The sequence below is a fragment of the Bufo bufo genome, chromosome 5, assembly GCF_905171765.1.
Source record: "Bufo bufo chromosome 5, aBufBuf1.1, whole genome shotgun sequence".
NCBI classification, from domain to species: Eukaryota; Metazoa; Chordata; class Amphibia; order Anura; family Bufonidae; genus Bufo; species Bufo bufo.
In genome coordinates this window covers 16,520,856-16,533,408 of record NC_053393.1, presented here as the reverse complement: position 1 = coordinate 16,533,408, position 12,553 = coordinate 16,520,856, and the positions used below count along the sequence as shown (strand labels likewise).

Sequence of the window (12,553 nt, the reverse complement as noted above, 5' to 3'; positions counted from 1 at the left end):
CCTACAGTGCTGTATATCTGTCCTATGTCACAGTCTTCATTCTGGTCCCCCAGGGGCATGTACACCAGATGGGCTTGGTTGTTTTATGCCTCCCTGTGGGCGGGCCTGTATTTGCAAACAACTGTAATAAAAACCAGGCTGGGTGTGCCAGCACCTCAGACCACTGCTTGACCCTCAACACGGAGCCTTGTCTCATTATTGGGGGGATCCGCTGTATGCTGTTAGAGACTGATTGCCAGGAGTGTAAGCTGATTCCTGTTCGTCTGCTAGCAGCTATTCGTGAGGTTCCAGTTTGGAGTGCGATTTTGTATCCAGTTCAGGAGTTGGTGTTCTGCAGTAGCTGTTACCTGTCTCTCAGAAAGGGGCATATCGCCTAAACTGATTTTAACCCCTTGTCTGCTGAAACGGTCCGTTACAAGGAGTGTGGAAGTCACAGGCCGAGAGTTACATAGTGGAAGGAGGAGGGTCCCCAGCAGCACAGAGGATGTCAGGAGAGGAGTGTGGATGTCACAGGCCGAGAGTTACATAGTGGAAGGAGCAGGGTCATCCCAGCAGCACAGAGGATGTCAGGAGAGGAGTGTGCTGATCTTGTGGAGGTCACAGGCTGAAGTTACATAGTGGAAGGAGCAGGGTCCCCAGCAGCACAGAGGATTTCAGGAGAGGAGTGTGCTGATCTTGTGGAGGTCACAGGCTGAAAGTTACATAGTGGAAGGAGCAGGGCCCCCAGCAGCACAGAGGATTTCAGAGATTATCATAGGTGGTAACACAGTGAGTGATACATAATGGAGAAAATAGGGCTCACAGCAGCACAGAGTGTTTCAGGACATGAGTGTGTTTATTTTTTGGGAAGTCACAGACAGAGTTACATAGTGGAAGGAGCAGGGTACCCAGCAACACAGAGGATTTCAGGAGAGGAGTGCGCTGATCTTGTGGAGGTCACAGGCCGAGAGTTACATAGTGGAAGGAGGAGGGTCCCCAGCAGCACAGAGAATGTCAGGAGAGGAGTGTGGATGTCACAGGCCGAGAGTTACATAGTGGAAGGAGCAGGGTCATCCCAGCAGCACAGAGGATGTCAGGAGAGGAGTGTGCTGATCTTGTGGAGGTCACAGGCTGAAGTTACATAGTGGAAGGAGCAGGGTCCCCAGCAGCACAGAGGATTTCAGGAGAGGAGTGTGCTGATCTTGTGGAGGTCACAGGCTGAAAGTTACATAGTGGAAGGAGCAGGGCCCCCAGCAGCACAGAGGATTTCAGAGATGATCATAGGTGGTAACACAGTGAGTGATACATAATGGAGAAAATAGGGCTCACAGCAGCACAGAGTGTTTCAGGACATGAGTGTGTTTATTTTTTGGGAAGTCACAGACAGAGTTACATAGTGGAAGGAGCAGGGTACCCAGCAACACAGAGGATTTCAGGAGAGGAGTGCGCTGATCTTGTGGAGGTCACAGGCCGAGAGTTACATAGTGGAAGGAGCAGGGTCCCCAGCAGCACAGAGTGTTTCAGGACAGGAGTGTGCTTTTTTTTGGGATGTCACATACAGAGTTACATAGGGGACGGAGCAGGGTCCTGCCAGCAGCACAGAGATATCCGCAAATATGCCACAAATGTGCAGTCTACAAGCTTTCGGCCATCTACAACTGATCCCAGCTATGGCAGGAGGGGGAGTCCTATCCTCATTCCCAAAACAGCCAAGCGAGCGCCGACAACGGCCTCCATATCTTCCATTCATTTTAGAGGAGCTCTTGGAGATTTCACTTGATGACCCTGAATAGGACAGAGCTGCAGACACCACAGACGTGGAGCTCCAGAGGCTTTGACCCAAAACAACTGGTAATTGGTGGGAGTCCTGAATGTCCATTTAACCTGACCATGTCTCCGTCATGAAGGGGGGCAGATGCCCTCTTCCTCAGTATTGGGGGAGTACCATTGGTCAGATTCCCATAAAGCGGAGATGTGTATAATATTGGAAGCTCTGCAGATAGTAGAAGCCAAGTGAAGGCTCCTTAATGTTCACAATGGTGGCCTCTGTTCATATAAGTCCTCGGCGGTTCAGGACTATTTCTAGACTAGAAGATGAAATATCTGAAATTGTGACCAGTCTAAAACACTGTTCCTGTGATGGAGACGCATGGCAGGAACATCTTATTCTGAGCCCAGGACAAAGTCACATCTTCAACTGGAATATCCTTAGCAAGCCGGAGACAAACCTAAAAATAAGAATACTCCATTATCAATTTCTCAATGCCTGTACTGTAATAAGTTATTATTGTACAGTTGCTGACCACAGCCTTTAACACTACAGTTCACATCTGCGTTGGAGTCTCCGATAGGAACCTTCATCGCAGATTCCTTATCTCGAGGTAGTGCTGCCTCCTGCTGGTCACCAAAATGACTGCAGCTTTAATCTACAGCAGTTATTTCTGCTCAGAACGCACTCAATAAACCGTCATTAACTGTAGAATTTCTGATCTCATCAAATTTCCAGACTTCTATAACAAATCATCATCACTAGACTTACCTGCTGTAAAATTTTTTGCATTGCAATAGCAAAGTTTGTGGTAGGAGAAGTCTCCAATGTCAGCCTTAAGGTTAATGAGCCTGCAGAGAAAAAAGCAAAATTTTAATCATCTCAGATAATAATGAAAAGTAATATCAACAAATAATATAAAGCTATAAAATAAAAACAAATATGTATAATAATACTGCTCCTATGTACAAGAATATGACTACTATAATACTGCTCCTATGTACAAGAATATGACTACTATAATACTGCTCCTATGTACAAGAATATAACTACTATAATACTGCCTCCTATGTACAAGAATATGACTACTATAATACTGCTCCTATGTACAAGAATATGACTACTATAATACTGCTCCTATGTACAAGAATATAACTGCTATAATACTGCTCCTATGTACAAGAATATAACTACTATAATACTGCTCCTATGTACAAGAATATAACTACTATAATACTGCCTCCTATGTACAAGAACATAACTACTATAATACTGCCTCCTATGTACAAGAATATAACTACTATAATACTGCCCCCTATGTACAAGAATATAACTACTATAATACTGCCTCCTATGTACAAGAATATAACTACTATAATACTGCCTCCTATGTACAAGAATATAACTACTATAATACTGCTCCTATGTACAAGAATATAACTGCTATAATACTGCTCCTATGTACAAGAATATAACTACTATAATACTGCTCCTATGTACAAGAATATAACTACTATAATACTGCTCCTATGTACAAGAATATAACTACTATAATACTGCTCCTATGTACAAGAATATAACTACTATAATACTGCTTCTATGTACAAGAATATAACTACTATAATACTGCTCCTATGTACAAGAATATAACTACTATAATACTGCTCCTATGTACAGGAATATAACTACTATAATACTGCCTCCTATGTACAAGAATATAACTACTATAATACTGCCTCCTATGTACAAGAATATAACTACTATAATACTGCTCCTATGTACAAGAATATAACTACTATAATACTGCTCCTATCTACAAGAATATAACTACTATAATACTGCTCCTATGTACAAGAATATAACTATTATAATACTGCCCCTATGTACAAGAATATAACTACTATAATACTGCTCCTATGTACAAGAATATAACTACTATAATACTGCTCCTATGTACAAGAATATAACTATTATAATACTGCCTCCTATGTACAAGAATATAACTACTATAATACTGCCTCCTATGTACAAGAATATAACTACTATAATATCGCTCCTATGTACAAGAATATAACTACTATAATACTGCTCCTATGTACAAGAATATAACTACTATAATACTGCTCCTATGTACAAGAATATAACTACTATAATACTGCTCCTATGTACAAGAATATAACTACTATAATATTGCTCCTATGTACAAGAATATAACTACTATAATACTGCTCTTATGTACAAGAATATAACTACTATAATACTGCCTCCTATGTACAAGAATATAACTACTATAATACTGCTCCTATGTACAATAATATAACTACTATAATACTGCTCCTATGTACAAGAATGTAACTACTATAATACTGCCTCCTATGTACAAGAATATAACTACTATAATACTGCCTCCTATGTACAAGAATATAACTACTATAATACTGCTCCTATGTACAGGATATAACTACTATAATACTGCTCCTATGTACAAGAATATAACTACTATAATACTGCTCCTATGTACAAGAATATAACTACTATAATACTGCTCCTATGTACAGGATATAACTACTATAATACTGCTCCTATGTATAAGAATATATCTACTATAATACTGCTCCTATGTACAAGAATATAACTACTATAATACTGCTCTTATGTACAAGAATATAACTATTATAATACTGCTCCTATGTACAAGAATATAACTATTAAAATACTGCCTCTTATGTACAAGAATATAACTACTATAATACTGCTCCTATGTACAATAATATAACTACTATAATACTGCTCCTATGTACAAGAATATAACTACTATAATACTGCCTCCCATGTACAAGAATATAACTACTATAATACTGCCTCCTATGTACAAGAATATAACTATTATAATACTGCCTCCTATGTACAAGAATATAACTACTATAATACTGCTCCTATGTACAAGAATATAACTACTATAATACTGCTCCTATGTACAAGAATATAACTACTATAATACTGCTCTTATGTACAAGAATATAACGACTATAATACTGCTCTTATGTACAAGAATATAATTACTATAATACTGCCTCCTATGTACAAGAATATAACTACTATAATACTGCTCCTATGTACAAGAATATAATTATTATAATACTGCCTCCTATGTACAAGAATATAACTACTATAATACTGCCTCCTGTGTACATGAATATAACTACTATAATACTGCTCCTATGTACAAGAATATAACTACTATAATACTGCTCCTGTGTACAAGAATATAACTACTATAATACTGCTCCTATGTACAAGAATATAATTACTATAATACTGCCTCCTATGTACAAGAATATAACTACTATAATACTGCCTCCTGTGTACATGAATATAACTACTATAATACTGCTCCTATGTACAAGAATATAACTACTATAATACTGCTCCTGTGTACAAGAATATAACTACTATAATACTGCTCCTATGTACAAGAATATAACTACTATAATATTGCTCCTATGTACAAGAATATAACTACTATAATACTGCTCTTATGTACAAGAATATAACTACTATAATACTGCCTCCTATGTACAAGAATATAACTACTATAATACTGCTCCTATGTACAATAATATAACTACTATAATACTGCTCCTATGTACAAGAATGTAACTACTATAATACTGCCTCCTATGTACAAGAATATAACTACTATAATACTGCCTCCTATGTACAAGAATATAACTACTATAATACTGCTCCTATGTACAGGATATAACTACTATAATACTGCTCCTATGTACAAGAATATAACTACTATAATACTGCTCCTATGTACAAGAATATAACTACTATAATACTGCTCCTATGTACAGGATATAACTACTATAATACTGCTCCTATGTATAAGAATATATCTACTATAATACTGCTCCTATGTACAAGAATATAACTACTATAATACTGCTCTTATGTACAAGAATATAACTATTATAATACTGCTCCTATGTACAAGAATATAACTATTAAAATACTGCCTCTTATGTACAAGAATATAACTACTATAATACTGCTCCTATGTACAATAATATAACTACTATAATACTGCTCCTATGTACAAGAATATAACTACTATAATACTGCCTCCCATGTACAAGAATATAACTACTATAATACTGCCTCCTATGTACAAGAATATAACTATTATAATACTGCCTCCTATGTACAAGAATATAACTACTATAATACTGCTCCTATGTACAAGAATATAACTACTATAATACTGCTCCTATGTACAAGAATATAACTACTATAATACTGCTCTTATGTACAAGAATATAACGACTATAATACTGCTCTTATGTACAAGAATATAATTACTATAATACTGCCTCCTATGTACAAGAATATAACTACTATAATACTGCTCCTATGTACAAGAATATAATTATTATAATACTGCCTCCTATGTACAAGAATATAACTACTATAATACTGCCTCCTGTGTACATGAATATAACTACTATAATACTGCTCCTATGTACAAGAATATAACTACTATAATACTGCTCCTGTGTACAAGAATATAACTACTATAATACTGCTCCTATGTACAAGAATATAATTACTATAATACTGCCTCCTATGTACAAGAATATAACTACTATAATACTGCCTCCTGTGTACATGAATATAACTACTATAATACTGCTCCTATGTACAAGAATATAACTACTATAATACTGCTCCTGTGTACAAGAATATAACTACTATAATACTGCCTCCTATGTACAAGAATATAACTACTATAATACTGCCTCCTATGTACAAGAATATAACTACTATAATACTGCCTCCTATGTACAAGAATATAACTACTATAATACTGCTCCTATGTACAAGAATATAACTACTATAATACTGCTTCTATGTACAAGAATATAACTACTATAATACTGCTTCTATGTACAAGAATATAACTACTATAATACTGCTCCTATGTACAAGAATATAACTACTATAATACTGCTCCTATGTACAAGAATATAACTACTATAATACTGCCTCCTATGTACAAGAATATAACTACTATAATACTGCCTCCTGTGTACATGAATATAACTACTATAATACTGCTCCTATGTACAAGAATATAACTACTATAATACTGCCTCCCATGTACAAGAATATAACTACTATAATACTGCCTCTTATGTACAAGAATATAACTATTATAATACTGCCTCCTATGTACAAGAATATAACTACTATAATACTGCTCCTATGTACAAGAATATAACTACTATAATACTGCTCCTATGTACAAGAATATAACTACTATAATACTGCTCTTATGTACAAGAATATAACGACTATAATACTGCTCTTATGTACAAGAATATAATTACTATAATACTGCCTCCTATGTACAAGAATATAACTACTATAATACTGCTCCTATGTACAAGAATATAATTATTATAATACTGCCTCCTATGTACAAGAATATAACTACTATAATACTGCCTCCTGTGTACATGAATATAACTACTATAATACTGCTCCTATGTACAAGAATATAACTACTATAATACTGCTCCTGTGTACAAGAATATAACTACTATAATACTGCTCCTATGTACAAGAATATAATTACTATAATACTGCCTCCTATGTACAAGAATATAACTACTATAATACTGCCTCCTGTGTACATGAATATAACTACTATAATACTGCTCCTATGTACAAGAATATAACTACTATAATACTGCTCCTGTGTACAAGAATATAACTACTATAATACTGCCTCCTATGTACAAGAATATAACTACTATAATACTGCCTCCTATGTACAAGAATATAACTACTATAATACTGCCTCCTATGTACAAGAATATAACTACTATAATACTGCTCCTATGTACAAGAATATAACTACTATAATACTGCTTCTATGTACAAGAATATAACTACTATAATACTGCTTCTATGTACAAGAATATAACTACTATAATACTGCTCCTATGTACAAGAATATAACTACTATAATACTGCTCCTATGTACAAGAATATAACTACTATAATACTGCTCCTATGTACAAGAATATAACTACTATAATACTGCTCCTATGTACAAGAATATAACTACAATAATACTGCTCCTATGTACAAGAATATAACTACTATAATACTGCCTCCTATGTACAAGAATATAACTACTATAATACTGCCTCCTGTGTTTATGAATATAACTACTATAATACTGCTCCTATGTACAAGAATATAACTACTATAATATTGCCTCCTATGTACAAGAATATAACTACTATAATACTGCCTCCTATGTACAAGAATATAACTACTATAATACTGCCTCCTATGTACAAGAATATAACTACTATAATACTGCCTCCTATGTACAAGAATATAACTACTATAATACTGCCTCCTATGTACAAGAATATAACTACTATAATACTGCTCCTATGTACAAGAATATAACTACTATATTACTGCGTCCTATGTACAAAAATATAACTACTATAATACTGCTCCTATGTACAAGAATATAACTACTATAATACTGCTCCTATGTACAAGAATATAACTACTATAATACTGCTCCTATGTACAAGAATATAACTACTATAATACTGCCTCCTATGTACAAGAATATAACTACTATAATACTGCCTCCTGTGTACATGAATATAACTACTATAATACTGCTCCTATGTACAAGAATATAACTACTATAATACTGCTCCTATGTACAAGAATATAACTACTATAATACTGCCTCCTATGTACAAGAATATAACTACTATAATACTGCCTCCTATGTACAAGAATATAACTACTATAATACTGCTCCTATGTACAATAATATAACTACTATAATACTGCTCCTATGTACAAGAATATAACTACTATAATACTGCCTCCTATGTACAAGAATATAACTACTATAATACTGCTCCTATGTACAATAATATAACTACTATAATACTGCTCCTATGTACAAGAATATAACTACTATAATACTGCCTCCTATGTACAAGAATATATCTACTATAATACTGCTCCTATGTACAGGATATAACTACTATAATACTGCTCCTATGTACAAGAATATAACTACTATAATACTGCTCCTATGTACAAGAATATAACTACTATAATACTGCTTCTATGTACAGGATATAACTACTATAATACTGCTCCTATGTATAAGAATATATCTATTATAATACTGCTCCTATGTACAAGAATATAACTACTATAATACTGCTCTTATGTACAAGAATATAACTATTATAATACTGCTCCTATGTACAAGAATATAACTATTAAAATACTGCCTCTTATGTACAAGAATATAACTACTATAATACTGCTCCTATGTACAATAATATAACTACTATAATACTGCTCCTATGTACAAGAATATAACTACTATAATACTGCCTCCCATGTACAAGAATATAACTACTATAATACTGCCTCCTATGTACAAGAATATAACTATTATAATACTGCCTTCTATGTACAAGAATATAACTACTATAATACTGCTCCTATGTACAAGAATATAACTACTATAATACTGCTACTATGTATAGGAATATAACTACTATAATACTGCTTCCTATGTACAAGAATATAACTATTATAATACTGCTCCTATGTACAAGAATATAACTACTATAATACTGCTCCTATGTATAAGAATATAACTACTATAATACTGCTCCTATGTACAAGAATATAACTACTATAATACTGCTCCTATGTACAAGAATATAACTACTATAATACTGCTCCTATGTACAAGAATATAACTACTATAATACTGCCTCCTATGTACAAGAATATAACTACTATAATACTGCTCCTATGTACAGGAATATAACTACTATAATACTGCTTCCTATGTACAAGAATATAACTACTATAATACTGCCTCATATGTACAAGAATATAACTACTATAATACTGCCTCCTATGTGCAAGAATATAACTACTATAATACTGCTCCTATGTACATGAATATAACTACTATAATACTGCCTCCTATGTACAAGAATATAACTACTATAATACTGCCCCCTATGTACAAGAATATAACTACTATAATACTGCTCCTATGTACAAGAATATAACTACTATAATACTGCCTCTATGTACAAGAATATAACTAGTATAATACTACTCCTATGTACAAGAATATAACTACTATAATACTGCTACTATGTATAGGAATATAACTACTATAATACTGCTTCCTATGTACAAGAATATAACTATTATAATACTGCTCCTATGTACAAGAATATAACTACTATAATACTGCTCCTATGTATAAGAATATAACTACTATAATACTGCTCCTATGTACAAGAATATAACTACTATAATACTGCTCCTATGTACAAGAATATAACTACTATAATACTGCTCCTATGTACAAGAATATAACTACTATAATACTGCCTCCTATGTACAAGAATATAACTACTATAATACTGCTCCTATGTACAGGAATATAACTACTATAATACTGCTTCCTATGTACAAGAATATAACTACTATAATACTGCCTCATATGTACAAGAATATAACTACTATAATACTGCCTCCTATGTGCAAGAATATAACTACTATAATACTGCTCCTATGTACATGAATATAACTACTATAATACTGCCTCCTATGTACAAGAATATAACTACTATAATACTACCTCCTATGTACAAGAATATAACTACTATAATACTGCCTCCTATGTACAAGAATATAACTACTATAATACTGCCCCCTATGTACAAGAATATAACTACTATAATACTGCTCCTATGTACAAGAATATAACTACTATAATACTGCCTCTATGTACAAGAATATAACTAGTATAATACTACTCCTATGTACAAGAATATAACTACTATAATACTGCTCCTATGTACAAGAATATAACTACTATAATACTGCTCCTATGTACAAGAATATAACTACTATAATACTGCCTCCTATGTACAAGAATATAACTACTATAATACTGCTCCTATGTACAGGAATATAACTACTATAATACTGCTTCCTATGTACAAGAATATAACTACTATAATACTGCCTCATATGTACAAGAATATAACTACTATAATACTGCCTCCTATGTGCAAGAATATAACTACTATAATACTGCTCCTATGTACAAGAATATAACTACTATAATACTGCTCCTATGTACAAGAATATAACTACTATAATACTGCTCCTATGTACAAGAATATAAATACTATAATACTGCTCCTATGTACAGGAATATAACTACTATAATACTGCTCCTATGTACAAGAATATAACTACTATAATACTGCTCCTATGTACAAGAATATAACTACTATAATACTGCCTCCTATGTACAAGAATATAACTACTATAATACTGCCTCCTATGTACATGAATATAACTACTATAATACTGCCTCCTATGTACAAGAATATAACTACTATAATACTACCTCCTATGTACAAGAATATAACTACTATAATACTGCCTCCTATGTACAAGAATATAACTACTATAATACTGCCCCCTATGTACAAGAATATAACTACTATAATACTGCTCCTATGTACAAGAATATAACTACTATAATACTGCCTCTATGTACAAGAATATAACTAGTATAATACCGCCTCCTATGTACAAGAATATAACTACAATAGTATGGCCTCCATTAGTTACATATTGACCATTATAGTATATTAATTTCTTTATAAGAGACTAATATGGCTGCTGTTGAGGATGAGGACGCATACTATATGGTTGCAGTGTTTTCTGTTACTTACTGCTGGACTTCCTCTCTGTGATTGTGGGGGGTAAAGTACATGTATTCTCCATGGATGTAGAGTCAGGTGACGTGGTGATGTCCATACTGAATTGTGTAGATTCTGGCAGTTCTGATGTTACACTAGAATGGATGGAATTGTTTGTGGTGCTTGGTGGTGTGGTGATAACCATTTCAGTCGGCATAGATGACGATGGGGTATTTGTCCCAGTTGTGTAGTTTGATGATGTGTTACCAATAATGGTAGAAGACGGTGGGGCAGTTGTGTAATTTGATGAAGTGATTTGTGTCATGGTAGAAGATGGTGGCCTAGTTGTGTAATTTGATGAAGTGGTGCCTGTCATGGTAGAAGATAGTGGCACAGTTGTAGTTGATGGTGGTGAGGTGGTAGAGACACTAGGACGTACAGGATAAGTTGTTGTATCCAGTGATATATTGGATTCCATACTGTATGGTAATGTGATGGGAATTATTGTTGCAGACACTGGTGACATTGTCATAGCTGAGGTAGTGATGGGTGTTTTATCAGAACGTATTGGTGAAGTGGGCAATGGACGTGTCATGTTTGTTATACTGGTAGTAGTATTAGTAGGCTTAATGGGTGGTTTGGTGGCAGTCAAACTGGGAGGCATTAGTGAAGGTGTTATAGCTGGTGGAGTAGTGGCAGACATATTCAATGGCATGGGTGTAGATGTGGTAGAGGTTGGTGCCTCAGTTACTTTAAAAGATATCAATGAAGTTTTGGTAGCTGATGTTCTGGTGATTATACTTGTTGGAATCGGTGACAATGTGTTGGGTGGTGGTACGGTGGTGGTCACTCTAGAAGTTATTGATGCAGCTATGATATCTAATGGAGTGGTAGACACACCAGGAGTTATCAGTGCAGATTTGATATCTAATGGAGTGGTAGACACACCAGGAGTTATCAGTGCAGATTTGATATCTAATGGAGTGGTAGACAT

General features: G+C 34.1%; 2 protein-coding genes across 2 annotated transcripts in view; both read right to left on the bottom strand.

Annotated features, from left to right (window-relative positions):
- Window positions 1-1,376: 1,376 nt before the first annotated feature.
- LOC121002155 (mucin-2-like) lies at window positions 1,377-12,495 on the bottom strand. Its single transcript, XM_040433486.1, has 3 exons — window positions 11,593-12,495; window positions 2,519-2,598; window positions 1,377-2,207 (listed from the first exon to the last, which is right to left on the bottom strand). The coding sequence occupies exons 1-3, from the start codon at window positions 12,272-12,274 to the stop codon at window positions 2,100-2,102; spliced, it is 870 nt and encodes a 289-aa protein (XP_040289420.1). The 5' UTR covers window positions 12,275-12,495; the 3' UTR covers window positions 1,377-2,099.
- LOC121002357 (flocculation protein FLO11-like) overlaps window positions 12,406-12,553 on the bottom strand; it is a 93,887-nt gene continuing 93,739 nt past the window's right edge. The window contains exon 5 of the mRNA XM_040433822.1: window positions 12,406-12,410. Coding sequence (XP_040289756.1) covers window positions 12,406-12,410 — 5 coding nt within the window. The remainder of the gene's footprint in view (window positions 12,411-12,553) is intronic.

What these genes read in the sequence shown, in the direction of transcription:
- LOC121002155 (XM_040433486.1), bottom strand. Translation starts at nt 12,274, where the DNA reads ATGCCATTGAATATGTCTGCCACTACTCCACCAGCTATAACACCTTCA. An exon ending in CACAGAGAGGAAGTCCAGCA is followed by an intron (nt 2,599 to 11,592) that starts GTAAGTAACAGA and finishes TTTTCTCTGCAG; the next exon opens with GCTCATTAACCTTAAGGCTG. An exon ending in TGCAAAAAATTTTACAGCAG is followed by an intron (nt 2,208 to 2,518) that starts GTAAGTCTAGTG and finishes TCTTATTTTTAG; the next exon opens with GTTTGTCTCCGGCTTGCTAA.